General features: G+C 41.3%; 1 protein-coding gene across 2 annotated transcripts in view; it reads right to left on the bottom strand.

Moving 5' to 3' along the window:
- Positions 1-273: 273 nt before the first annotated feature.
- Positions 274-26,392, bottom strand: part of ZBTB46 (zinc finger and BTB domain containing 46) — a 61,470-nt gene continuing 35,351 nt past the window's right edge. For both annotated transcript variants that reach the window (XM_070941828.1, XM_070941827.1), the window contains exons 4-5: positions 6,525-6,700; positions 274-651 (exon numbers count right to left, since the gene is read on the bottom strand). In XM_070941828.1, coding sequence (XP_070797929.1) covers positions 274-651; positions 6,525-6,700 — 554 coding nt within the window. The remainder of the gene's footprint in view (positions 652-6,524; positions 6,701-26,392) is intronic.

Genomic DNA, 26,392 nt, shown 5'->3' with positions numbered 1-26,392 from the left:
TGATTTGAGGGTTGGGTTTCTTCTTTTCCTATTTTTAAAACGGTAGGAAGGATTTAAAAGAAGGAAGTGACGGCATCGAGGGAAAATGCTTATTGATGCAAAAATCTGATAGGGAACTTATCAGATGTTCTTTGAGGGGGGAAAAAAAAAAGTCTTCACACACAATGCGTTTCTATACACGGGGACAATGGGCAGGCTACTGGAGCTTCCCTGATAACAGCTCTTCCCACCCTGCGATCCCCAAACCGGCAGGAACCCCCCCCCCCCAAATCCCTAAGAAATCCAAGCGAAATCCTTGTCGGTCTCCCCAGGGTTCTCTGGGGCAGAGTCAGCGCCATCTTTGTCGTTTTCCAAGATGGCCTCGTCTTGCGAAATCTCCATCTCCTCTTTCCATTTCAGGTCGTCTTCCTCCTCTTCGTCTCCTTCCGCCTTGAGGTCGTCGGGGTCCTCAGCGTAAGGGCCCTCGGGGCCGTACAATCCCTCCGGGGACCCGTCTCCGCCACCGGCTTCTAAGTGGCCAGCCATGCCGTGGCCAGAACAGTCAGTGCACACGCCGTGGCGACGGGAACCGTGCTTGATGCCCACGCTGGCGGCGGACATAAACACTCGGCTGCACACTTTGCAGACGTATTTTTTGTCCTTGCTGTGAACCTGGGGAGGAAGACAAAAGGTAAAGCAGGTAAATTAGCGAAGGAAAAATGTCTTCAGGGTGTAAGGAAGGTTATGCAGGCAGTCCTCGACTTACGACAGTTCATTGGTTGTAGACTCTGTTTTATTCTGTTATTTAGTGACCGACGTTACGACGTTGCTGAACAAAGTGACTTACGACCATTTCCCACACTTACGGCCGTTGCAGCATCCCCGTGGTCACGTGATTTACATTTGGATGCTTGACAACTGGTTGCAGTGCCCCGGGGTCATGTGATCATGTTTTGTGACCTTCTGACAAGCAAAGTCAATGGGGAAGTCAGATTCGCTTAACAGCTAACTGTGTTACTAATTGAACAACAGTGATTCACTTAACATATGTGGCAAGAAAAGTCGTAAAATGGGGCAAAACTCAACTTAACAAATTTCTCACTTAGCAACATAAATTCTGGGCTCAACTGTGGTTGTAAGTCGAGGACTACCTGTATTGTATCAAACCCTGGCTATGTTCCTTTAAGTACTGCAGAGATTAATTGCGTTGGTTTTCAGACTTTTCAAGCCTCCACACAACCATGTATCTCGATAGGCAGACTCTGGCCAATCATTCTCTCCCTGCTCAGAGGTTTTGTTGCAAGATATAATCAATGATGGGGGAAACTTTTATGTATATATTTTTTTAAGTGACCACAGATTAGACAAATATTTATTATTGCATTTCATTTTGCCTTCAAAGGCCTTGGTTATTATCTGCCCTAAGCCACAAAAGCATAGCAAAGGACAAATTATATAAAATATTCTTTATATAATAGTGTTTTATCACAACTTTATTACCTTATAAGTAAGTCAAGGCGGTGAACAGGCAAAATACTCCTTGAGGGATCGTGGTGCTCTCAGAGCTTGCTTGTTTTCTTGCAGAAGTTTCATTACCCAAACTAGGTAACATCGTCAGTGCTAATAACAACATCACTAACACTAATGATGTTGCCTAGTTTGGGTAAGGAAACGTCTGCAGGAAAACAAGCAAGCTGTGAGAGCACCAAGGGCCCCTAATGCCAAACCTGAGCTACAAGTATTCTCCTTTATTTAATGAATAAATAATTGCATATCGGACATTAATACAATCGAACGAGTCCAGAGATATTTCACGAGAAGAGTCCTCCACTCCTCTGCTCGCAACAAAATACCTTATGCTACCAGACTCGAAATTCTGGGCTTAGACAATTTAGAACTTCGCCATCTTCGGTCTGACCTATGCGTAGTACATAAAATCATCTGCTACCATGTCCTACCAGCCAATGACGACTTCAGCTTCAACCAAAACAATACAAGAGCACACAATAGATACAAACTCATGGTAAACCGCTCCAAACTAGATTGCAGAAAATACAACTTCAGCAACAGAGTTGTCAATGCCTGGAATGCACTACCTGACTCTGTGGTTTCTTCCCCAAACCCCCAAAACTTTAACCTAAGACTGTCTCCTGTAGACCTCACCCCATTCCTAAGAGGTCTTTAAGGGCCATGCATAAGCGCACCAGCGTGCCTACCATCCCTGTCCTAATGTTTTCTTTTATTCGTATCCTTTTCATGTATTTATAATTATGTTTACACCTGTATCTGTCATAAAATACATGCTTGATTAAACAAACAAACAAACAAACAAACAAACAAACAATACTCCTTTCTGCTCCTATTTTCCCCACAAAAAACAACCCCTATATATTTGAAAGGACATAAACATACAAGCCTTTTTTTTTGCATCTTTGAGCAGATAGTTTTTATTTTTCATTACCAACTGATGATAGCTTGTTCCCCTTGTACATGCCTTGCAATTTTCCATTTTTTTTTTTTTAACAAAATGTACCTGAATTTCAACCACTGCGGTGAGTTTAGTTTCAAGAAAGAACAAAGAAGAGATTGGAGGCATGTGTGTCTGTCGCTGAATTAATATCTCGGGCTACCCATAGCCCACCCCGATGGAGCAAATCAAGGGGCATCTTGGGAGCAATTGGTCCCATGTCCAGATGGCCGGGGCAGTCATCCGAATGGACACGGATTCGTGGAGAGAAGGAAGGAAGAAGGCAGCAGGTTCTGGGTACTATGGCAACAGAGTGCAGTGGCCCCTAAACATTGCTGTTGAAGCAATACAAGCTAGCTGCCCAACTTCCATCTACAAAATGCCACCAATTTGGCAAGGCAAGATGCAACTTTGCACCTGCGGTAAGCAGACAGTGGCGTATCAGCTGAGCGTTGAACTTTTTCCCCATGGAAAGGAAGACAGCCATTTCCAGAAGGGCAACTGGGTGCAAGACAGGCTGTCTGCAAAATATCCTGCCCCGATATCCAGAGAACAGCTGGGAGGAAACAGGATTTCTTTCACGGATGCGCTTCCTATGTTTGGATCTTGCTACGAAAGTCTTCAGAATGGTTTAAAGACTGATTCCATCTACCGTAAATCACTCTTCAATTCAATTTTCGCACACATTTTTTTTTTCTCTTTTAAAAATCTGAAGCATTTGAAATATTCGGATGGCAGGAGGTCTCAGATTTCTACTGGAGGAGTATTTGGGGATGGATTAGGAAAGCACTGGTCTATTCATAAAGCACATTTAAATGGTTAATGATTTAACCTGGTTTTAAGTCCAAACCGGGGGTGGGTTTCACTTACTTTTGCTACGGGTTCGCTCGCGTGCGTTCTGTGGGCGTGGCTTATTTTGTGGGTGTGGCTTGGAGGTCATGTGACTAGGTGGGCGTGGCTAGCTGGTCAGAGTCGTTTCTGGAAGGTCCTCGCACTTACAACCAGTCCTCGCACTTACGACCCGACTCATTTGTTTGCTTTTAACACTGATCAGCTGTAGGGTGGCCCTTTGAAGCCCCCCCGGCAAGAGTTTGAACAGTTTTTTTCCCTCTAGTAATCAGCTGGGACTCAGGAGGCAGCAATAGATTGGGGGTGGGACCAAATAAAAGGTAAGAATAACGTGGGGGGGGGTGGGGGGTTGGGAGGGTGGGGGGGGAGAACCAGTTCGGTGACATCATATCGTCACCGCTACCGGCTCAGCCGAACCGGACCGAACCGGGAGGAACCCACCACTGGCGGAGCCTCCCGCTGCTGCTTCTGCCGATTTGCTCAAACTGGGGCAAACTGGTAGCAACCCACCCACTGGTCCAAACTGAATACACTGACTCCTAAAGTATTCCAATGGACCGAATATGCATGACATGATATGCTACTAAAAACTATAACCAAGATTTAACACTAAACTTGCTAGGGCTTTCACTGGCTTGCTTGAATGTGTTTGTGTGAATTGGACCAGAAACGCCTCTCTTTAAAAGACTTCTTTTCTAGAAGAATGCTACGGTTAAAATAGTGTAGGAACTGGCTTACATAGGCACTGAAAAAAGTGACTTATAACTGCTTTTCACATTTATGACCGTGGCAGCATGCCCACGGACATAGGATCAAAATTCCGGTGCTTGGAAATTGACACGTATTAATGATAGCTGTATTGTCCAGAGGTGGGTTTCAGCAGGTTCTGATCAGTTCTGGAGAATCAGTGGCGGAAATTTTGAGTAGTTTGGAGAACTGGTAGTAAAAATTCTGACTGGCCCTGCCCCCATCTATTCTCTGCCTCCCGAGTCCCAGCTGATCGGGAGGAAATGGGGATTTTGCAGTAACCTTCTCCTGGATTGGGGAAGGAATGGAGATTTTACAGTATCCTTCCCCTGCCACGCCTACAGAACCGGTAGTAAAAATATTTGAAACCCACCACTGACACTGTCCCTGGGTTAAGTGATCATCAGCTATAACCTTCCCAGCTGGCTTCCAGCAAGCAAAGTCAATGGGGGAAGCCAAATTCACTTAACAACTGCAGTAGCCAAAAAGGTCATAAAATGGAGCAAAAATGCACTTAATAACTACCGGGCTTAGCAAAAAGATATTTTGAGCTTAATTGTGGCCGTAAATCAAAGACTACCTGTAGTACAATATCTTATCACCAGATTAACAGGCAGATCACTTAATTTGTCTTCCTGCAATAAGTTTCCCGTTTATTTTTTTAAATTTTTTTTTAATTTTTTGCTTTAATTTATATGCCGCCCTTCTCCGGAGACTCAGGGCGGCTTACTATGTTAAGCAATAGCCTTCATCCTTTTGTATATTTATACAAAGTCAGCTTATTGCCCCCACAAACTGGGTCCTCATTTAACCTACGTTTGAAAGGATGGAAGGCTGAGTCAACCTTGAGCCTGGGGAGATTTGAACTTGCAGTAATTGCAAGCAGCAGATGTTAATAACAGTGCTTTAGTCCACTGTACTACAGGCTCCATTTATTTCCATTTACAATTCATTTCTGAAAGTGACCGCAGGTATGTCGTTTTAGCTCACTCAAGAAAAAGAATTCAGAAAAAGTCATATGTAATGCTATGAAAAGTAAATGCCAACAAGATTATCATTAAAATAGAAAAGTGCTCTTGTAGTATAAAGTAACATTTATATGCTAAGTAGCATTTAGCTACTTAAGTAATCTTTGGAGCATTACTTATCCCCAAAGCAATATTCTCTACCAATACATATATCTTACTAAATACTGATAACATAATTTGGCAAAAAATATTGCTCTACTTTATAAATATTGATATCCAACAACAAAACAAACTATTTGTCAGTTTGCTAGGCTAAGTGGCAAATAAGAAAGAACTCTGCAATACACACACCAGGAATGGATTTTAAAAACCTGCTTCTCAAAAGTCAATATGTAGATTCTCTTCATATGAAACATGCGTTGTTAATTTTATTTTACTCTTTAATTTGGGCTACTGGTTAAGGCAGCAGGCAAGAAGCCAGGAGACTGAGAGTTCTAGTCCCACCTTAGGCACAAAAGCCAGCTAGGTGACTTTGCACCAATCACAGGAGACTGTGAGTATTAGTCCCGCCTGATGAGGAGAAAAAAAATACTGTGTGTGTTTGCCACCTTGAGTTATTTATAAAAAAAATAATGAAAGCAGGTGTTCTGTCCCCAATCACACGCACACACACCAACAGACGTTCAAGTGTTAAAGACCAAACCAGCCGGCAAAATCCTTTTCCTTATGATAACGGAACTTGGCAACAACCTAGTGGCTGCCTGCCAGGAGTTTATTATTTACGAAGAGGAGAGATAACTTCTCCCCACTTCTGATACATCAAAAGAAACAGCTCAATAATTACGGAGTTAATCAAGTCCAGAGATAATCCAGCAAAGTCTATAGCAAAAAGTCCGGCGTGGAAGCTTTCAGCTTTGTTCGTCACAAGGTTTGACTGGCCACCACACTCCCTTTTATATCCTGTGGGGTGTGGTCCAGTGACTCAGCTTAATCTCGGGCACGCCTTTTCTTCTGTTGCGCACGCTTATCTCTGCGACGCTGGCGTGGATCCAGCCAAGACTCATTACCCTCATCACTGTCCATCTGTGGCTGCGTAGACGTGCTTGGCCCCGGCCCTATCTCTTGCCCTTCAGCGGACACCGAAGGCATTGCCAGAGAGGAGGGTCCTGGAGAGGGAGGCCTTGCCAACTCCTCTCCTTCACTCTCGGAGTCCTCTCCTGCCGATGACACAGGCTCAGGTAACGGAGCCACAACAGCAGGGTACAAATAAATAAAATTAAAACCATATTCTGGTTTCGAGTGTATTTAATATTTTCATAGTTCTGTTATGAATTTTTAAATCCATCATTACATGCGATGTTGGCAAAAAATTATGCCCAATAAATAGAAAGAAGGATGCAAAACCCATGGGCACCCCAGTCAATCATATCTATGCTCACCCACATCCTCTCACGCAGCTCTCAAGTTTCTATCCCTCCTTGCCTCTGGAAACGTCCCTAGAGGTCCCAACTTACCAAGGTGTGCCGCTTCATGTGTTCTCGCCGGGTGAATTTCTTCCCGCAAATTTCACACGGGTAGGGTCGTTCTCCTGTGTGGGATCGCATATGCCTTTTCAAGATGCATTGGTGCATGGCTGAGAAGCTGCAGTAGGGACACTTGAACTTCTTCCTGATGACCGTGAACTCATTTACTGAAAAGAAGCACAAGGCAATGCAGTTTACAGCTCTCTACTGAGGTTTTGGGTCCGATTTGTAAAAAATAATGAAGGCGGGATACAAACAAACAAATAAAATCGTCTATCTGATCATTTTTCAGGGAATCTCTGTGCTGTCTCACAAACTGTCTGGGTTTGGCTTCGGGGAAAAAAATTGGTTAGCTTATCTTGTAAGCTTTCAACATTTTTAAGATAAGATAACTTTATTGTAATTTTTTGTTTTACTGTGAGCACACTGGCCCACATTAAAAATACAGTTGCCTGCTCAACATTTTTATTTGTGTTGCTGACCATGCTATATTTTGCAAGGAAGGAATTGGAACCATATCTTAACTGCTTCCCCTTCAGGGCTAAAATAAAAAAGAGTAAAAGACCCTGAGACCCAGTTATGGGCCAACAGCTTTAAGTACTTCAGCATCTCCTCTAGCAATATCTGATCAATATTGTTTTATAAAATGTAATATCTGTTTATACAAGTCTGTTCAAGCATTCTAGGCGAGATGATGATTATAATAGATTATATAATGAGGCATGGAATAATAATTTTTAATGAAAGATCATTTTTACAATTCCAATAATTTCTATAGATTTAAAATTATAGGTAATTTAACAAAAATATTGCTGTACATGTATTGGATATCTATTCCAGCTAGTGGGCATAGGTGTTCAATGGGCAGGTTCAGCTAATTGTGAGAAATGGGTAATGAAAATGGGTAATTTAAATAGCAATAGCTATAGCACTTAGACTTATATACCACTTTACAGACTTACAAACAGTAAGCAGTTTACAGAGTCAGCCTATTGCCCCCAATAATCTGGGTCCTCATTTTACCCACCTCGGAAGGATGGAAGGCTGAGTCAACCTTGAGCCTGGTGAGATTTGAACTGCCAAATTGCAGTCAGCCAACAGTCAGCGGAAGTAGTCTGCAGTACTGCAGTCTAACCACTGTGCCACGGCAACTCATCAATTTTTGTTCATTTATGGAAACACACTGACTGTCTTTCAAATGCAATTATTTATTTCAATAGAAATATCCCTAGCTGTGGAGTTCTTGATGGCTGAACTTAGTTGTTTGCCTGCAGACATTTTATTATCCAACTAGGTTACATTATCAATGGTGAGGTTAGCTGCAAGTAGCTTATACTGCCAATTTGGTAAGGGTGCAGTTCCCTCCTTGGTGGTTCCTGGATTAGAGTATTATCTTCTGCCTGATTTATTTCTTGTTATTGTTTTGAAGTTTCATTGTTTTTTTTCCCAAGTGCTTGCATTCTTTCTTTCTTTTTTTTTTTAAACAGTCTTTATTTACATTTTTCATTAAAAAAAAACAGAAAATAACAACACACCATATAAATAACATACAAGACAACATAACAAATAACGAACATATCTGCAAGTGCATTATATTCCGAGGGAGACAGAACAACTTATATCTCTTTATACATCAATTAGGTCTATCCGACCTCACTTTTTTAGTTTAATATAAATTTCTCAATAAATACCTTTCCTCTTTTCAATTGGGTTATGATTTACTCTTCGCTAGCCAAATATATAATTTTTCCCAGGATAAACATGTTTGTGTTTGATCTTTATCTTTTAATTTTTTAGTCAATTTATCTGCAGATAAATTGCTTGCATTATTTCTAAGTATTTTCTAAGTGCTTATATTTTCTAGAAATGAGCAGGAAAGATAATGGAAATAGTGGGTACTTTTATGTTGCAAAGAAATGTATTTATTCCGTCTGTTTTAGAATCTGGAATGACTCTCAAGAGGTTTTCATCTTAAAATAAATTTAGAACGGCCCTTCGAGGAACAGGGTTAAGCAATAAAATTGATTTAAAAAACAACATGACAAAGTGATCAATTGGGCAATGTAACATTAAACTTCAAATGCCTTAAGAAAAAGATCTGTCTTAAGGAATGATTTATGGGTTATAGACACACCGAGGCTATCAAGAGAAAGACCATTGTGTTAAGCACTGGCTACCCCTGGAAAGCTTTAAGTGCCCCCCCCCAGTTCTCACCTGTACATGTAATCCTCAATTTACGACCACAATTGACTCCAAAGTTCTGTGGCTAAGCAAGACAACAATTAAATGAGTTTTGCCCGATTTGACGACCTTGCTTGCCACAGTTGCTAAGTGACTCCTTCCAGTTGTTAAGTTAGTAACATGGTTGTTAAGTGAATCTGGCTTCCCCATTGACTTTGCTTGTGAGAAGGTCGCAAAGGGTGATCGCATGACCTTGGGTTACAGCAACGGTCATAAGTACAAACCAGTTGCCAAGCATCTGAATTTTGATCACATGACCATCGGGATGCTGCAGAGGTCGTAACTGTGAAAAATGGTCATAAGTCACATTTTTTTCAGTGCCGCTGTAACTTTGTACAGTCACTAAATGAACTGTATTATAAGTATAAATATGAATATTTATATTTATGATTATTTCTTTAGTACATACCGTAATCAACTTATGTCTTTATGAAAATTTGGTAACTACTACTACTATTTTTCTATAATTACTGCTGAGATTCTGCCAAAGTTTCTAAATTTTTCAAGATGTTGTTATGGGGAAAATATGAGGAAGAAGCAGGGGTGAAATGCTCCCGGTTCAGACCGGATCACCTGATCCGGTAGCGATGGTGACGGGTGGTTCAGAGAACCGGTAGCAAAAATCCCTGCGCCCCCCCCCCCACCATGCCCAGCTGAGCCGCACGATCGTCAGAGGCTTTTTTATTATTATTATTTTTAAAAGCATTTTTTCTACAACCTCTTCCGACAAAAAAATGCTTTTAAAAGTAAAAAAAAAAAAAAGCCTCTGATGATTGCGCGGCTCAGCTAGGATCATCAGAGGCTTTTCAAAGCATTTTTTTTCCTGCAACCTCTTGGCTGAAGAGGTGGTAAAAAAAAATGCTTTGAAAAGTCTCTGACGATCCCAGCTGGGTTACCTGATCGGCAGAGGCTTTTCAAAGCATTAGAAAAAATGCTTTGAAAAGTAAAAAAAAAAAAAAAAGTTGGCCACGCCCACCCAGTCACATTACCCCCCCACCACCACCAAGCCACGCCCACAGAACCCGTAATAACACATTTTAAATTTCACCCCTGGGAAGAAGGCATATTGATAGTTATTTGTAAAAATAATAAAGACAGGGTATAAATAAATAAAAAATAAATACAGTAAGAGCCAGATTTCCTATGAGGGCAGAACCGTGCAAGCTGCACCAACTTCTTAATGCTTGTACTGTTTAGAGCCGGGGTATCAAACTGACGACATGTGGGCCGGATTCGTCATGCGCAAGCCACGCCCAACCCAGCTCCGCGAAAAAACATGGCGATATGTCACATGACAGCAACATGATGCAGCGAGTTTGATACCCATGGTTTAGAGGTTTATATAATGTCACTTCACTGATGTAGGCAGAAACATGGATGACTTCATCAAGAATTTTGAGTATTTTCCTGCAGGTACAAGGTGGAAATATTTCTGAGTTCTGATGAGGCACTACCGTATTTTTCGGAGTATAAGATGCTCCGGACTATAAGACGCACCTACCTTTTTTGGTGAGGAAAACAAGAAAAAGAAATCTGCCAGTAATTTTGCCTCGTTGCAGCAAACAGCAAACGGCCTGCTTTACTTTCATTTTTGTTTTCAGCATAGCTTGATTAGCACAAGAAAAAAAATATCTGCTCCCAGCAATTTACCTCCTTGCAGCAAGCAGCAGAGGCCTGTGCAGCAATAGGCAATGGCATGCCTGAAACAGCTGACAGTCAGGAGGGACAATCAACTTATGCTAATTAGGCTGCGCTGAAGCTGAAATGGGCTGTTTCTTCTTGCTGCTTGCTGCAAGAAGGTAAATTGCTGGGAGGCAGAGGCCAAAGGGTGGGGACCAGTGGGTGGGCGGGGCTACATTTGGTGTATAAGACACACCCAAATTTTCATTCCCTTTTAGGGGAGGAAAAAGGTGTGTCTGATACTCCAAAAAATATGGTAAGTAATAATTTGTAACTGTCTTCTATATGGATTTTTGATGCCTTGATGCATGGAGTGAGACCAGAAATAACTCATAGTGAGCCACCGAATCATAAATGCAATATACCAAAATCTGCACTTCATATCCTAGAACACCCCAAGAGTGAAAGGATGCCTGCTTAGCTACAATATTGTCATACAGAACACATTTTTCAGAAGTAAGGAGATAGGCGCTCATTTAATAGCACCATTATCCCTGCTGAAATGAGGTAGAGCATCTCAGGAATCAGATATAAGGTCTGGAATCAAGCCAACTTCTATATAGGATGTTGTGCACAATCCCAACTCATGTTCCTAACTCCTAGGTTGGCAAGGCTTACATGTTATATGTCAACACGAGACCTGTATGAACATTTAAGGTGTGGCTCGTCCCCGTTGCTGTGCATTTTATGCACAAAGAGGTCCTAGAAGATGTACTCTCAGACAGCTGCAATAACAAGAACCTGTAGGTCTAATTTACCAGCAGAATCAGTGATGGGTTCCTCCCGGTTTGGTCCGGTTCGGTCGAGCTGGTAGCGGTGACTATATGACGTCACCAAACCGGTTCTCCCCCCCGCCCTCCCACACCCCCCCCATGTTATTCTTACCTTTTATTTGGTCCCACCCCCAATCTATTGCTGCCTCCTGAATCCCAGCTGATGACTAGAGGGAAAAAAAGTGTTTAAATTCTTGCTGCGGGGCTTCAACGGGCTGTCCTACAGCTGATCAGTGTTAAAAGCAAACAAATGAGTCAGGTCGTAAGTGCAAGGACTGGTCGTAAGTGCGAGGACCTTCCAGAAATGACTGACCAGCTAGCCACGCCTACCTAATCACATGACCTCCAAGCCACACCCACAAAATAAGCCACGCCCACAGAACCGGTAGTAAAAAAATTTAGAACCCACCCCTGAGCAGAATGCACAGTGGACTCAGCTAATATTGGTCCCTCCAAACAGAACTGGAACTGAAATACTCTCTAAGTAAACAGGTGAGGGGAAGTATGCAGCTTCGGTCTTCATGAATGAAAAGTTTTTTTATGTGTTTACTTGGGCTTCTGTGCTACAGATTCCTGTGGGTTCATAGGGGCAATCCAAACTTAGGGTTAAAAATGTTGCATCTTAGGAGGCTGGTATGCCTGGAGGCAGTCTAAATTTACACATTCCCTAAAACCTTTCAAATGATCTGTCTTTTTTAGCCCTCTGGAAGCCCAATAAGATAGGGCAGGCTTGTTCCGCAGGAAGAGGGCATCGCTGGGAAGGCTTCCCCCTCATGTTCTATGTAGTTGATATTCCCACCACCTACAGGGTACCTTCAACAGGTGCTCTCTTCCTAATCTCACTAGCAGGCAGGGGTTTCATAGGTATCCAGATCCAGAACCATGAAAGGATTTAAAGACGATAACCAGCACCTTGAACTGTATCTGGAAGCTAACTGGCAGCCAGTGAAGTTCCCCAAATAACAGCATTAAAGGGCAAATTTCAATCTCTCCATAATTACATGGATAGCTGCAAGGATATAGAATAAATTGCAGTAGTAGCCCAATTGAGACACGATGAGAGCAGGAGCGCTGACCAGGCGTAAGGTTTTCTGATAGAGAAATGATCACAATTGGCACAGAAAATGTAATTATAGGAAGGTTCTCCTGAGCTTGGCTTCTACCATGAATTCCAAAGAACCCTCAAATTGTGAGCCAGCTAGAATAATAGATGAAGAATCTAGAATTAAGGACTGACCTCCTATAGCACAAAAAAAACCTGAAGAGTAACAGTCCTGTGTATCCGAAACAACTCAGAAACATCCAACAGACATGGTATCACTATAGCACACAAACCAACAAAAGCGGGTGAAATTCAGCAGGTTCTGGAGAACTGGTAGCAGAAATTTTGAGCAGTTCAGAGAAGCAGCAAATACCACCTCTGGCTGGCCCCAGAATGGGGTGGGAATGGAGATTTTGCAGTATCCTTCCCCTGCCACGCCCACCAAGCCACACCATGCCCACCAAGCCACGCCCACAGAACCGGTAGTAAAAAAATTTGGATTTCACCACTGAACAAAAGCCCTCCGAAACATTTTAAGCAAACCGAAAGACCCAAGTAGCCCAAGAAGAAAAAACAGGGATCATCTAGAATATACAATGCAAGGACTGTAACAGCCACCATGTAGAACCGGCAGGCGGAAGATTGGCAGATCACCCCAAATTCTTGTCTGAAGACATGATGAAAACACAATCTGACGACACATGGGCTATTCTCAACCACAGTCCAACCACATGGACTGTTCTCAATCACAGTTTCAAGTGGAAAAACTGTTAGCATCTTGGCTTGAGCCAAATCCAAAAATTCTAGGGAGTTCCTGGAGGTTGGGCATTCAGACAAATCAGCCATCAATAGACACATAGAGACAAACCACATTTACACACCCATTAAAAAGCGATAGGTACTAAACCTAGGAAGGAAACAAAAAGATTACAACAGATCCTCTCCACAGAAGCCAAAATTAGATAAGCAGGGTTCAACATCAGACAAACAATCAGGCAGAAAACAGTTTTTTGATCAAGGAACTACCAAGGAAGAAACTACCCCACCAAAACTGCCAGCGCAAACTACTGCATGTAAACAGGCAGCGAACCTCACACTGACTGATACTGATAATGTTATCTACTTGGGTAATGAAACATCTGCTAGCAAACAATCAGGTTTAGAGAGAACCAATAACCCCATATGTGTTAATCTTTAAGGGTCCTAAGACTTTTATCTAAATTAATGGTTATTACAATTGTCTATGTTTATTTTCTTCTATGACTGCATCACATATTTAATCTTAATATTTGATAACAGTTAGTGTCAACATTCAATTGTCTTAGAAAGAAAATCCAGATGAAACTCTGATTAGTATATTGACACTATAGGTCCTTGATGGTAAACCTATGTACCACAGGTGGCACACAGTGCACTCTCTCTGTGGGCATAAGAGCCGTCGCCCCAGTTCAGCTTTGCCACACATGTGTGTGCCTGCTGCCAGCCAGCTGGTTGTCGGGTCTCTGCCGCGCATGCATGGGGCGTGTACGAGGGGAGCCGCACATGCATGTGCGCCCCCCTGCGCACATGCACGGGGGGGTTGGGGTTTGTGAGCTTTGGGCAATCGGTCTGGAAAAGGTTAGCCATCACTGCTATAGGTAACGAAAAAGAAAACAGGATTGAAGAAAACAAGAACAATTTTATAGCCAATAATGCAGAAAGCATGGATTTTGTTCCAATTCCTCATTTTAAAATCCTAATGAAATGTGGACTTCTGCAATCAAAGAATTATCAAAATAAGATAACATTATGTATTTGAGACTAGAAGCAAAGAAATGCATGGGAGTAATAAATCCGCTTTCACACAAAAAAGCCATTATACCTTTATTGCCCAATCATCTCTAGAAAAAAAACCAGTCTATTCACTCATCTGTATGGAATTCCAGGTAGCTACTAGGTGTCAAGATGACATATGCCAACTTCAAACATATCAGATAGTTAAAGATAAAGGACAAAGATTCAAGAGGAAAGGAATAATATTTAAGACTGAACAAACAGGTAAGAGAAAATAGTAGCTATGGCAGTGCATCTCAGGGTGATTTCACTCTTTCCAATCAATAATCTAATCTAATCCTAATCTAATCATTTTTACAGGAGCTCAAGGCATCTTTCTCTAGGATTCCCTTTCTTTATATTCCCACAGCAATTACCCTATGATATAAATTAGGTTGAATGTTTGTTTGTTTGATTTGCATCCTGTCTTTATTACTTTTACAACCAACCCAAAGTGGCAAACATATCCAGCACATCTTCCTCCCATAAAGAAGAGGGGGGTCAAATTATTCTCCAAAGCAGGACAAAAAAGAATGGCTGGAAATTAATCAAAGAGAGAAGCAACCTGGAATTAAGGAGAAACTTCCTAACAGTGAGGACAATTAAGGAGTGGAACAACTTGCCACCAGAAGTTGTGGGAGTTCCATCACTGGAAGTTTTTAAAAAGAGACTGGACAACCATATGTCTGGAATGATAGAGGGTTTCCTGCCTGAGCATGGGATTGGACTAGAACAGTGGTCCCCAACCTTTGTGGCTTGGTGGCCTGGCTGGGGGGGGGGGGGTGGAGTGGAAGTGGGTCACATAAGCGGTGGGCCAGCATGCATGCATGCAGCTTGACTTGCGAAAGCAGCAGGCCGGCACGCACGATTGCCCACTGGCCCACCACTCGTGCAAGTTGAGCTGCGCACATGCACGCTCCCGCCAGCCACTGGCACCGCCCAATTCTAAATAGGCCCGGCAGTGGGCCATGTATGGTCCAGAGGTTGGGGACCCCTGGATTTAGAAGACCTCCAAGACTACCTTCCTACCTTCCGGTTATTCCGTTATTCTTTGTCCAGATGACCTCTGGAAGTGCTTGGAATTGGCTCACAGCTTGTAACTATTACCTTGTCAATGAACAAAGTTGCAACGCTCTACACTCCTTGAAGTAAACCTTGCTGGCATAATCGGCTTCCACTGAAGTGTAAACCGAGTGGAAACAACCTGCTGAGAACGTTTTGCATAAACCCAGCCTTCGGGGGAATTCAATTTAGTGGGACATGCATGGGAGCCTGTCACAGGCAGCCATTAGCTTCTGGCCTCAGCAAGTGATCTGCTGTCTCCTCCTTAGCCTAAAAAAACCCCCAGAGTATCCAATCTAATCTGCTGATCTCTGCCAGTTTGACGGTGCTTTCTTCTTTCCCCACCCACCGTTTGCCAAAGAGCACCATAAATTATTTAGCAGTCGCCAGACTGTAAAATTGCAGGCTAGCTGCGTTAATTGGAAGGAGACAGGAAAAAAAATTTTTTTTTTTTTGTTTGCACACTCGTGGCAAACATTTTGCTACCGGTAGTCCATAAAACAGGGCAACAGAGTTTAAAAGCTTTGCTGTTTAAAAGGCACAGGTTGCCTTTTAAAGGCCTCATAAGGTCGAGAATAATTTCTACCGATTTCCACATCAGATACCACAGGGGGAAAATTTTGCTTGGCTTCCCCCACCCCTCCCAGTTCAACTCAGTACACTTTGTATAAATAATTAAAAAAGAAAATAGTTTATTTTATTTAAAGTCTCTATTTAAGGCAGCGGGCTTTCAAAGATCATTGAAATCTGTCATATCAACCGCTGTGTGAAGGATTCCCAGATTGAGTATTTATGAAAAGACAACAGGACAGAATTTCACCATACTGTAACAGACCCGTGTTTCCCCAAAAATAAGACCCACTCTTCTTTTCTTTTGGGCTCTGAAAATAAGCACTAGGGCTTATTTTCAGGGGTGTCTTATTGTTTTTTCCATGTATGTGAGGCTCACTTCTGCTTGCTCACAACAGGGCAGGGGGCTATGCAGTGTACCAGTGCCGCTGCCACAAGGCGGGGAGGTGGAGACGCGCCCCGCAATGGTTTACCTCAGGGCCCTCGCAGTCAGGCCATCCATGCCCCGACACCTGCCTTGCCTCGTAGCGGCAGCTCCAGCAACTGATGTGGCCACCGGCCCACCACTTCTGCTTGCTCGCGGCCACAAGGCAGTTGTCAAGGCATGGATGGCCTGGCTGCGGGACACTGAGGTAAGTCGGTGCAGGCCATGTGGGGCAGCTCCACCTCCCCTGCCTCGCCTTGTGGCTGTGACACCAGTGCCACACTCGGCCTCCTGCTCCGGTGCAGCCGCAACCAAGCAGAAGTGGGCCGGCGGCCACGTGGGCTCCTGCTGCACATGGTTAATGGTACTTCCGCTGCGAAGCATTTGTCGGGGCATGGAGGCCTGGCTGTGGGGGCCCTGAGTTAAGCCACTGCAGGGCACGTGGGGCAGCTCCACCCTGTCTCGCCTCGCAAGCAACCAGATGAATAGGCGGCCGGTTAGCTATGCGGGTGTTTAAGTAGGGCTTATTTTGGGGTTAGAGCTTATATTACTGTAGGTGCATGCATAAAACATGCTAGGACTATTTTCAGGGAAACAGGGTATCTGAAAACTATCTTAATCAAGAAACATAAAAGGCATGTTTTAAATTATTTTGCTAATATTTGGTCCCTGAAACATTTTTTGCTTAGCTGTTTCTATGATTAGTGTCTCCTATGCCTCTGCTTCTGTACACAGCCAAAGTAAATATGTTTCAAGATACCTTATTTCAAGAGGAGGTTAATTATTTCTGGAAATAACTACCATGTTTCCCTGAAAATAAGACAGGGTCTTATTTGCTTTTTACCCCTTCAAATAAGGGCTTGGCCTTATTATCGGGGGGGGGTGTGTTATTATTTTGGGGGTGCAGGAGGTGGCAAGCATGGGACTGGATGTCCCATCACTGCCATCATCTCCCGTCCCTGTTCTTTGTGCCGGCCACTGCCCTGACATGTCCCGCCGCTGCTACTTCGTGGAGCAGGATTCTGCAAGGCTTGTGCCATTTCACGCATGAACTGCAGCACCCCCGTAATGTAAAGATGTTGTTATTAGAGAAAAACATAAGGGATTTCGAAAGTTGGACTGTAGTACTGGAGAAGGTGATTAGTTACCGAAATCATATTCTTTATGAAGTGGAAAATAACTTCTTTATATCTTTTTTATTATTTATTTTCTCTCTTTTTTCACTTTTAATTTTGCTTTTTATATATTTTTTAGTTTGTATTAATCTTTATCTTTCCATCTGTAAACTCTATATATGAATGAAACGGATTATCCGCAATTGACTACAAAATAGGCAAAACACGGAAGGGACTAGGTCTCCAGGGAGTGGGCCTCCCCTTCTGTTTCTCCCAAATGATTGCTAGGAAAGAAATAACAGTTATGCATACCAAACCTCAAATATTGCTTTCTTCTGTGTCTTGATAAAGTCTTCCGCTCATTGTTGACTCTTGGTAACATCATGGACACATCCGTGTAGTAATCTTGCCTTTTAGGATTTTTGTTTTGTTTTCCTACCTCTAACATATTCTAGTGGTCTCCCTTTCAAGGGACAACCAGGTCTCACCTTGTTTAGCCTTTTATGTTTTCAGCCAATGATGGCTAGATGAAGACAGTCCTGCTTCTACAGGTTCGAAAAAATTCCTGTCCAAGCACGCCGAAGCCCAGCAAGACTATCTTATCATACCTGAACTGACGTGATATGAGATACCATCTCAAGTGGATGGAGATATAAAATCCCCGAGTCTAAAGTAAAGCATTCCCTCATTGTATTAACTGCAAAGATTTACTTCTTTACGCTTTATAGAATTACTTGTACTTACTAATTACTTATCTCGGAATGAAACAATCAAACTCTTACAAAAACATACCATGAAAAGAGAAATTACTTCAAGTGACACCCATTCTTGCACAAAAGTCCTTTCCCAAACAAACTTGCGCGTAAATAAGGGAAAAGAAAGAAAAGACCACCAGCAGTTTGTGTGACATAGACAACACAATTTCCTCACTAGTACATTTACTGCCAGAGAAAGCACCCAGTCTACCATGATAATCCACTATCCAAATGTGAATGAATTCATGTTTTATGTAGCTGCCTAGAATTATCCAAGCACCTCTTTAGTGCACCTTGGCCAGTACAAAGCCTCCTTCACAATGTGTTTTTCATTCTCTTTTCAGCTGGGAGCTTAACTCTGTGACTTAAGTGTTAAAAGTATTGATCTTGCCTTGAAGCAGATTATATTCAATTTGACCTGGAAGCCAGGCCATTAATTCTACAAATCACACTTACACATAACTGTTTTGCAGATGGGCCTGCAAGCACATTCACTTGGCAATTTTGAAGGGAGTTGTTTTTCATAATGTAGGTGAGGACCTAAGGTATCAAATTATTTTTCAGAAATCAGCCTTTTTCTCACAATAGCATCCAGCTGTCTTATTACGTATCTTCTTGCCTTGCGTATACAAGTTCTTCACCTTTTTGCAAAAAGAATAAAGGGCAGCACAATTCAGGGTTTGCCTTTGTGTTCTTGTATTGGCGGGAATTACGTCAAACAACTTAAATGCAACGTTGCTCTGATTTTTTAGTACACGAGAACCAGAGTTTGTAATTGAACCAATGTGAAGAAATGATAAATATGGAAAAAAAAATATATAATAAATATGTTGACAACCATCAACTTTAAAAAAAAAAGGTTATGGTAAAGAATTTTTGACAGCATTTCTTCCGATTAAGCGTTAGGATGAACAATAATCATTTCTACGTTTTGGCCCAACATTTTCCCATAGCTTCAAAATCACTATAGATAAAATTGTCAAATGGATAAAGAAACTGGATTTCAGAAAAGCAGATCTTCGCCGAAGACTAGGAAACAAAACTTTTAACACTAAATATTACAATCGGCTTCATCTGCTCCTTTCAGGACCTACTGGATTCCTACTCCCACACCTGACATTTCATTAGTGTGAGTATGTTGCTACAAATACAACTCTCACTAATGAGAAAAATGCTTACGATTCATCTTCATAAACACTGACAGTACCATCCTTTGAAAGATTTAATCACTATAGTTGTTTTGCTGCATCTATAGAGCTAGTCTGTTATAGTGATTAAGGTGCTGGCGTAGAAATTTGTGGACTGTACATTGTAGTCCCACTTTAGCAGTGGTGAAATCCAAATTTTTTTACTACCGGTTCTGTGGGCGTAACTTGGTGGGCGTGGCATGGCTTGGTAGGCATGGCAGGGGAAGGATACTGCAAAATCTCCATTCCCTCCCCACTCCTGGAGGAAGGATATTGCAAAATCTCCATTCCCTCCCCACTCTGGGGCCAGCCGGAGGTGGTATTTGCCGGTTCTCTGAACTGCTCAAAATTTCCGCTACCGGTTCTCCAGAACCTGTCAGAATCTGCTGGATTTCACCCCTGCACCTTAGGCACAAAAACCATCTGGGTGACCTTGGGCCAGTTATTTTCTCTCAGCTCAACCCACTTCATAGGGTGCTGGTTGTGGGGAAAATAGGTGGAGGAAGGAATACCCCCCCACCAGTGAATTCCATTCAACCTTATCTAGGGCCAATTTACCTTGACCATTATTAGATGAGATTCTTGTTATAGGTGGCAAGAATAAATTGCTTTGAACTCAATTCCTGTTCCTGTTTAAGGGCGTGGTGGTGCAGTGGTTAAAGTGCAGTATTGCAGGCTAACTCACATTGCCAGAAGTTCAATTCCATCAATCCTGACCAGCTCAAGGTTGACTCAGTCTTCCATCCTTCCAAGATTGGTAAAATGAGGACCCAGATTGTTGGGGGCAATAGGTAAACTGCTTAGAGAGGGCTGTAAAGCACTGTGAAGCAGTATATAAGTCTAAATCCGTGATGGCAAACCTATGGCACGCATGCCACAGGTGGCACGCGGAGCCATATCGGTGGGCACATGAGCATTGCCCTAACTCAACTCCGGCGAGCATGTGTGTGCCGGCCAGGTGATTTTCAGGCCTTCCAGGCACACTGGAAGTCAGGAAACAGGCTATTTCCAGCCTCCGGAGGGCTTCCAGAAGGTGGGAAAGGCCATTTTCGTCCTCCTCAGGCTCCTAGAAAGGCTCTGGAGCCTGGGGAGGGTAAAAAAAACGGGCCTTCCAGTCCCACCGGAAGTCGGCAAATGGGCTATTTCCGGCGAAAAACGGGCCTATTGGGCCCACCATGCCATCGCGTGCCAAAAGCAGGGGGGAGCACAGGGGTGTCGCGCACGCATGCGTGGGGGGGGCGCACTGAATTATGGGTATGGGCACGCGTGGGCACGACCCCCTCTGCTCCCCCCACTTTTGGCACGCGATGGCAAAAAGGTTAGCCATCACTGGTCTAAGTGCTACTGCTATTATTTGTGCCTGACAAAATCTAATAAAAATAATATATTCTTCTAACTTCTTCCACTGTTCATATGATACAGAATGATGGTTATGGGTAACTTTTCTAGCCCCAAAGAACAAGTAGTGCTTTTAATTATAAACAAATAAGTTATGTGGGTTATTATCTCTCTTTTATAGGATATCCTGTAGATGCTTCTAAATTAGGCATGTATTATACAATCATCCTACCATTCTCACAGAAAATCTATTACAAATGAAGAATCTACAGAACTACACAATGTCTTTTTTTAAAAACTGTTAAACAAGGAGCCCTTGACTGGATATCCTCATGTAGGTGTATGGACTGCTTCCTTTCTAACTTATTTTAAAAGGCCAGCAGAATTTTGTAGGCCTACATCAGCAGACACAGTATGTACGCGCATAACCATGAGGCCTGGGGAAGCAAAATATATTTTACAATAAACGTAGCAAGATATAATGTTCCAATGAATATAAAATATGGATAATGTATTTTTACTCTGTTGAAGAATATAAATGCAGATGTACTTCTAACTAGTATACTGCTACTAAGGCAGAATTACACTTGGATTGCGAAGTGTTGATATCATACAGCATTCAAATGAAATGTATTATAATTTAAACCAACTAAAAATAAAGCACAAAAATATTTTAAATGTTTTCTCTAAAAATTATGCATACCGAATCTTAAAAAATTAAAACTTTCACGTTTAAGATTTATGCATCTTGGTCATAGAATTTAGAAATGGCAAGAGTAAACAATTCCTTTCTGTACCTGATGTTAATCAGGATTTACTTTATATTAAAAAGGTTTATACCGCAGTACCAGCAAAACTGAATAGAGATAGCCCTCAACTTATGACCACAATTGGAACCAGAATTTCCTTTCTTAAGCAAGGCAGTTGTGAACTGAGGCATATGACCTTTTTTGTCACGGTTGTTAAGCGGATCACAGCAGTGAATCATGCAGTTGTTAAGTGAATCTGGCTCCCCCCACCGACTTTGCTAGTCAGAAGCTAGCTGGGAAGCCCATAAATGATGATCACATGACCCTAGTTGCGAAGCGCCCAAATTTTGATAATTTGACAGCTGGGTTGCTGCAACGGTTGTGAGTGCGAGGACCAGTTGCAACTCACTTTTTTCTGTGCCATTGTAATGGTAGTAAATGAATGGTTGTTAAATGGAGAAGTACCTGTACACTACCGAATTGAGGTGTTAGGTATTCAAGGTCTGAAGAGCTGAATTCCATGCCACCCCTAGTTTTCTTATTTAATATCTTATTCCTGAGTTTGATCAATATTTTGTAGACGTTCTTCAGATGGCTGTGAGTGCAACCTTTCTTATGAGTAATAAGGTTTTTCCAAGTACCAAAGAAAGCCCTTCCCACAAAAAAAGACATTAGCTGGAGTGTACAGATATAAGACGCCGATTTAAGTCTGTTTTGTCTCGAAATAATTTGAGGCAGTGAGGGTACTGCATCTTCTTCCAATTGAAATGGTTTTTTTTTCCCATGCTGTTCCATGTTTGATTTTAGAGTGAAGCTTGCGGGACATTTTGAACACTGGAAGCAGGCAAGCTGACAAGGAGACATGTGCTCAGAAGAATCAGCCAATTTTGGCCTAGAATAGTCAGTGGTATCAAGAGAGATAATCATAGGGAATGTATGTTCTTGAAAATGTTCCTTTAGTTTTGTCAAACATTTAATTTTTTTCCTGCAGGAAGTACAGCAGAGTGTCCTGGGTCCTGGAAAATCCAAAAACAAATCTTCATGGTCCAAGTCCATGTCTTCAGATTGTGCAGTATTCATATCTAAAACAGGAATGAATACATTAAATTTTAGTTTTTATACTTGGAATCATACATGACTGAGCTTTGTCCTTTTCATTTACCCGTGTGAAAGCCATCTAAAGGCCACAATGCTAGAAATCTATCGTGAGCGATCTGAAATAGAAAAGCACGATTAAATTCATGAACAGTCAGAAATTATTTGTATTTGGTTTAATTCTTTCACATCCTGCAGCACTAAAGATACAAATAATATCTATTTCACAAATAATTTGGTACTGAATCTGGCTGTAATTTTGTAAATATTAATAAATCTTCTCCACAATATTATTTTTATCCCAAAAAGCTAAGCATCCTTTTCCTGGACATCAAAATTCCAAGAACGAGTCATTGAACATCTATAATTTTGCTCAATTTTATCGTTCTTAAAATCATCTTTGTTCCTAGTGACTAGTACAGAAATCAGACCTTTCTTCAGATATTACATTTAATATTTGGACAGAGAGCCGACTATAGTTTCATATCAATGCATCTTTTTAGGCTATAGAGTAAAACAAGTATAAAATTTCCCTATTAAAAAGTAGTAGTATAGCAACAGTTGTTTTAATTACTTCATTATAAATTTTGATTAACTGAAACATCTATTGATTTATATACATTTACATCCCGGAATTTGTCAAAGGGGTTAAAAGTGCTGCCTTGGTTCTCTGGCCACTAGTGTTTTTATACATTAATTCTTGAACTAGCTTAGTTTAGGAGATAAAGGGTGATATTTAGCCCATAGATTTTTGGTCATGCAGTGTAATTTTCCCTTCCCTCCAATAATCCCACCGTTTCCTCAAAAATTTGCTCTGGAGAAATGGATTTGGCCAACTACAGAGCATCTTATAAGGGCAACTAACTGACTACAATAGAAGGAAAAATCTTATAGATCCCAGTTCTGCATGGACACAAATATTTTCAGCTTCAAACAACCAACAAGATTTCATGCAATGAAGTGCTCAAGAGCTCCCAGGATGCTCCCTAGCTGTGAAGAGATTTGGAACACTTTCTCCAATGTATGGATTCTATTTATAGCTGTTGAGAGGGGAAAGTGAAACTCTCTCATGCCTTCTCACTTGCTGCTTTTAGAGAACGTCAGTGAATTTCTTAGAAAACTTCTTTATTCAACCTAATACGAAACTATTACTATACTGTTCCTGGACAGAAAAAAAATTCCCCAAACTTGAATAATTAATTTTGAAATTTCCAAACAAAAGCTATGCCTGTTTTATCAATTTGGAGGGAAGCTCTAACTGATAACTATCTCATTTAAAAAAATAGTTTATATTTACAAATTATTCACGCTGTATATATCTCATGTGAAAGATTGCTTTTCTTTATAGGAATAGCAGATATTAAGTCAGGACAGTAAACACAGAGAACGCTATGAAACTTTTAGCTAAAAATTAAATGTAAGTCTTTTAACCTACATTTTACAGAATTTTAAATTACATTTTATAGTTATCAAACAGTACTCCTCTTGTGTCTTTGTGTTTAGAATAATAGCAAGCCTAAAATAATTCCATATCTTCATCATATATTTATCTAAACAATGGTTAATGCTTTATGATATCTCTGGTATAAGGCTGGCTTCCAAATGTATCTGAATCTGTCCAATAAAAATCTAACCTGTATTTCTAAGCAATAAACGACATGTGTTTTCATGCTTATAGTATCATTAAGTCCAGAATACATTGACTTCAATTAGCTTATTTCCAGAAAAGTAAATACAGAATAGCTAACTGGTCTACATACTCTGTTTTCCTGAAAATAAGACTGGTTCGCAATGGGAGAGCGCGCATACGCAGATCGTCAATTATGATGTATGGGCGGGTAGGCGGAGGCTCCTGCCGCTTTTACTACCGGTTCTAAAGAACTGGACAGAACCGGGAGCAACCACCACTGATCCCTTGATAATAAGCTCAATTGGGCTTTTGAGCGCATGCGCTAAAATAAGCCTTCCCCCTGAAAATAAGCTCTTCCTGAAAATATTTAAACGCAGAGCTGGAAATCAGGTAAGATGGCAAGAGGAGCCCCATCTTGCTCCACGTGCCCCAAAATAATAAGATCTCCCTGAAAATAAGGCCATGCACTTATTTTGGGGTTCAAAAAAAATATAAGACAGAAACACGGTATTTAATCCAGACCTACTACTGTTTCAAGTGGAAGGCATAAATCACCATGTGTCTATGCATTACAAAGATGTTCTTAGCTTTTACAAGAAGAGGCAAAAGAGGCCTACAGGTAGTCCTCGACTTACAACAGGACATTTAGTGACTGTTCAAAGTTACAAAGGCACTGAAAAAAGTGACATGACCATTTTTTGCACGTACCTTTGTAGCATCCCCAGCATCTTGTGATCAAAATTCAGATGCTTGGCAACTGGTTCATAATTATGACAGTTGCACTGTCCCAAGGTTATATCATCACCTTTTGCAAACTTTTGACAAGCAAAATTAATGGGGAAGCCAGATTCACTTATCTACTGTGTTACTAAACAACTGCAGTAATTCACTTAACAACTGTGGTAAGAAAGGTCGTAAAATGGGGCAAAACTCACTTAACAAATGTCTCAGAAATTTTGGGCTCAATTAGTCACAAGTCGAGGACTATGGTATAGTGTTAGCAATATAAGATAATGTATTTTAATAATTCTGTGGTCATAAGTCAAGGACTATTGTATAGTGTTAGCAATATAAGATAAATAATGCATTTTAATAATTCTGAAATATTACCCCATCTAACAAAGTATGGTATGCTACCTCAGGTCACAGGTTCAGGATTAATTTTAATATCTCCCAAATATTTGATAATACCTGGCCCCATAAAGCATAATCATACCAATTATTATCTTACCTGAGTTGAAAATATCATTCTCTTAAGAGTTTCTGGAGATACGCTATCAGATGTTGTAATGATGGGAGTAGAGATCTGAGTGGCAAGCTGTGATGAAACCAGCAGCAGAGGTGGTGTTTCCATTTTGCCATTATATTCGTCCCCGGAATTACCGTATTCAACTGGGTGCCAGCTCCTGAGGAACACAGGAAACGAATCTCATCCACATGAATGACCATCAGCCGACGGTTTTACAAAAGGCCGAGAATGAACTTGCTGCAGCTTAGTCTTCTGTCAGTAGAGGGAACGAAGAGACAAAACAGTCCAGGACCACAGTTCATTTTAAATAATCTCCCACCCAAAAGTGCATAGGGAACCAGGAGACAAGGTGATGAGAGCAAATTCCAGATATCCTTTGATATTGGCATAACATTCCGTCCTCATCTTTCTTTAGCATTCAGTAGCATTCAGTAGCATTCATTTTCAAGTCTGAATCAGTTTTCCAAAAGGTTTCTCAAAACTATTTGAAATAAAAATGGCGCAGTAACAACAATGTTTTTCAAGTTACTCTCAATCAAATGCTGACTTTCAGATGCTTAGAGAGAGGGATTCTATAAAATCAAACTGCTTCAATCATTAATTTTACAAAGAGGCTCAGACGTCACTCTCTTCAAGGTATAACATAATTGTCCTTTTCTATTCTTTGATCCTACCTTTTTTTTTACCACAAAAATCAGTATTTGTGAGGAAAGAGTGCAACGGATGCAGCATGCTTTTTCATTAGATGGTTTGGAGGGTTCATAATTATCTTTTCTAGTTGAGCTTGACTCCTGGAGACTTAGAAGACTGTTTTTCGGTAACAATACAGAAGCCATCTGCATGCCTGTAGGGGTTTTTGTTTTTTTTTAAACTTCTCAACATAGACTGAAACTCTGGGATTTCCTGGTGGTCTCTCCTCCAGGTAAATGAACTGACCCTACTTAGCTGTTCCAGTATCATCCAGAGTTGGATATGTGCTGATAACTGCTGCAACAGAGCTTCATAAGAAAATATATATGAATTTCAACAAATATGAATGAAGATTTGTTTAAAATACCAGTGGAAAAATATCCATTTCATTAAAAAAGAATGAAATGTTACATGAATTTAAATTTTATGGTACCTATGTCCCATAGG

Source organism: Pituophis catenifer, unplaced genomic scaffold (assembly GCF_029215685.1).
Source record: "Pituophis catenifer annectens isolate HBS135680 unplaced genomic scaffold, rPitCat1.0.hap2 SCAF_3, whole genome shotgun sequence".
In the NCBI taxonomy this organism is placed as follows: domain Eukaryota; kingdom Metazoa; phylum Chordata; class Lepidosauria; order Squamata; family Colubridae; genus Pituophis; species Pituophis catenifer.
The sequence above is the reverse complement of the archived record's forward strand: the minus strand, read 5'-3'. Positions and strand labels throughout refer to the sequence as shown.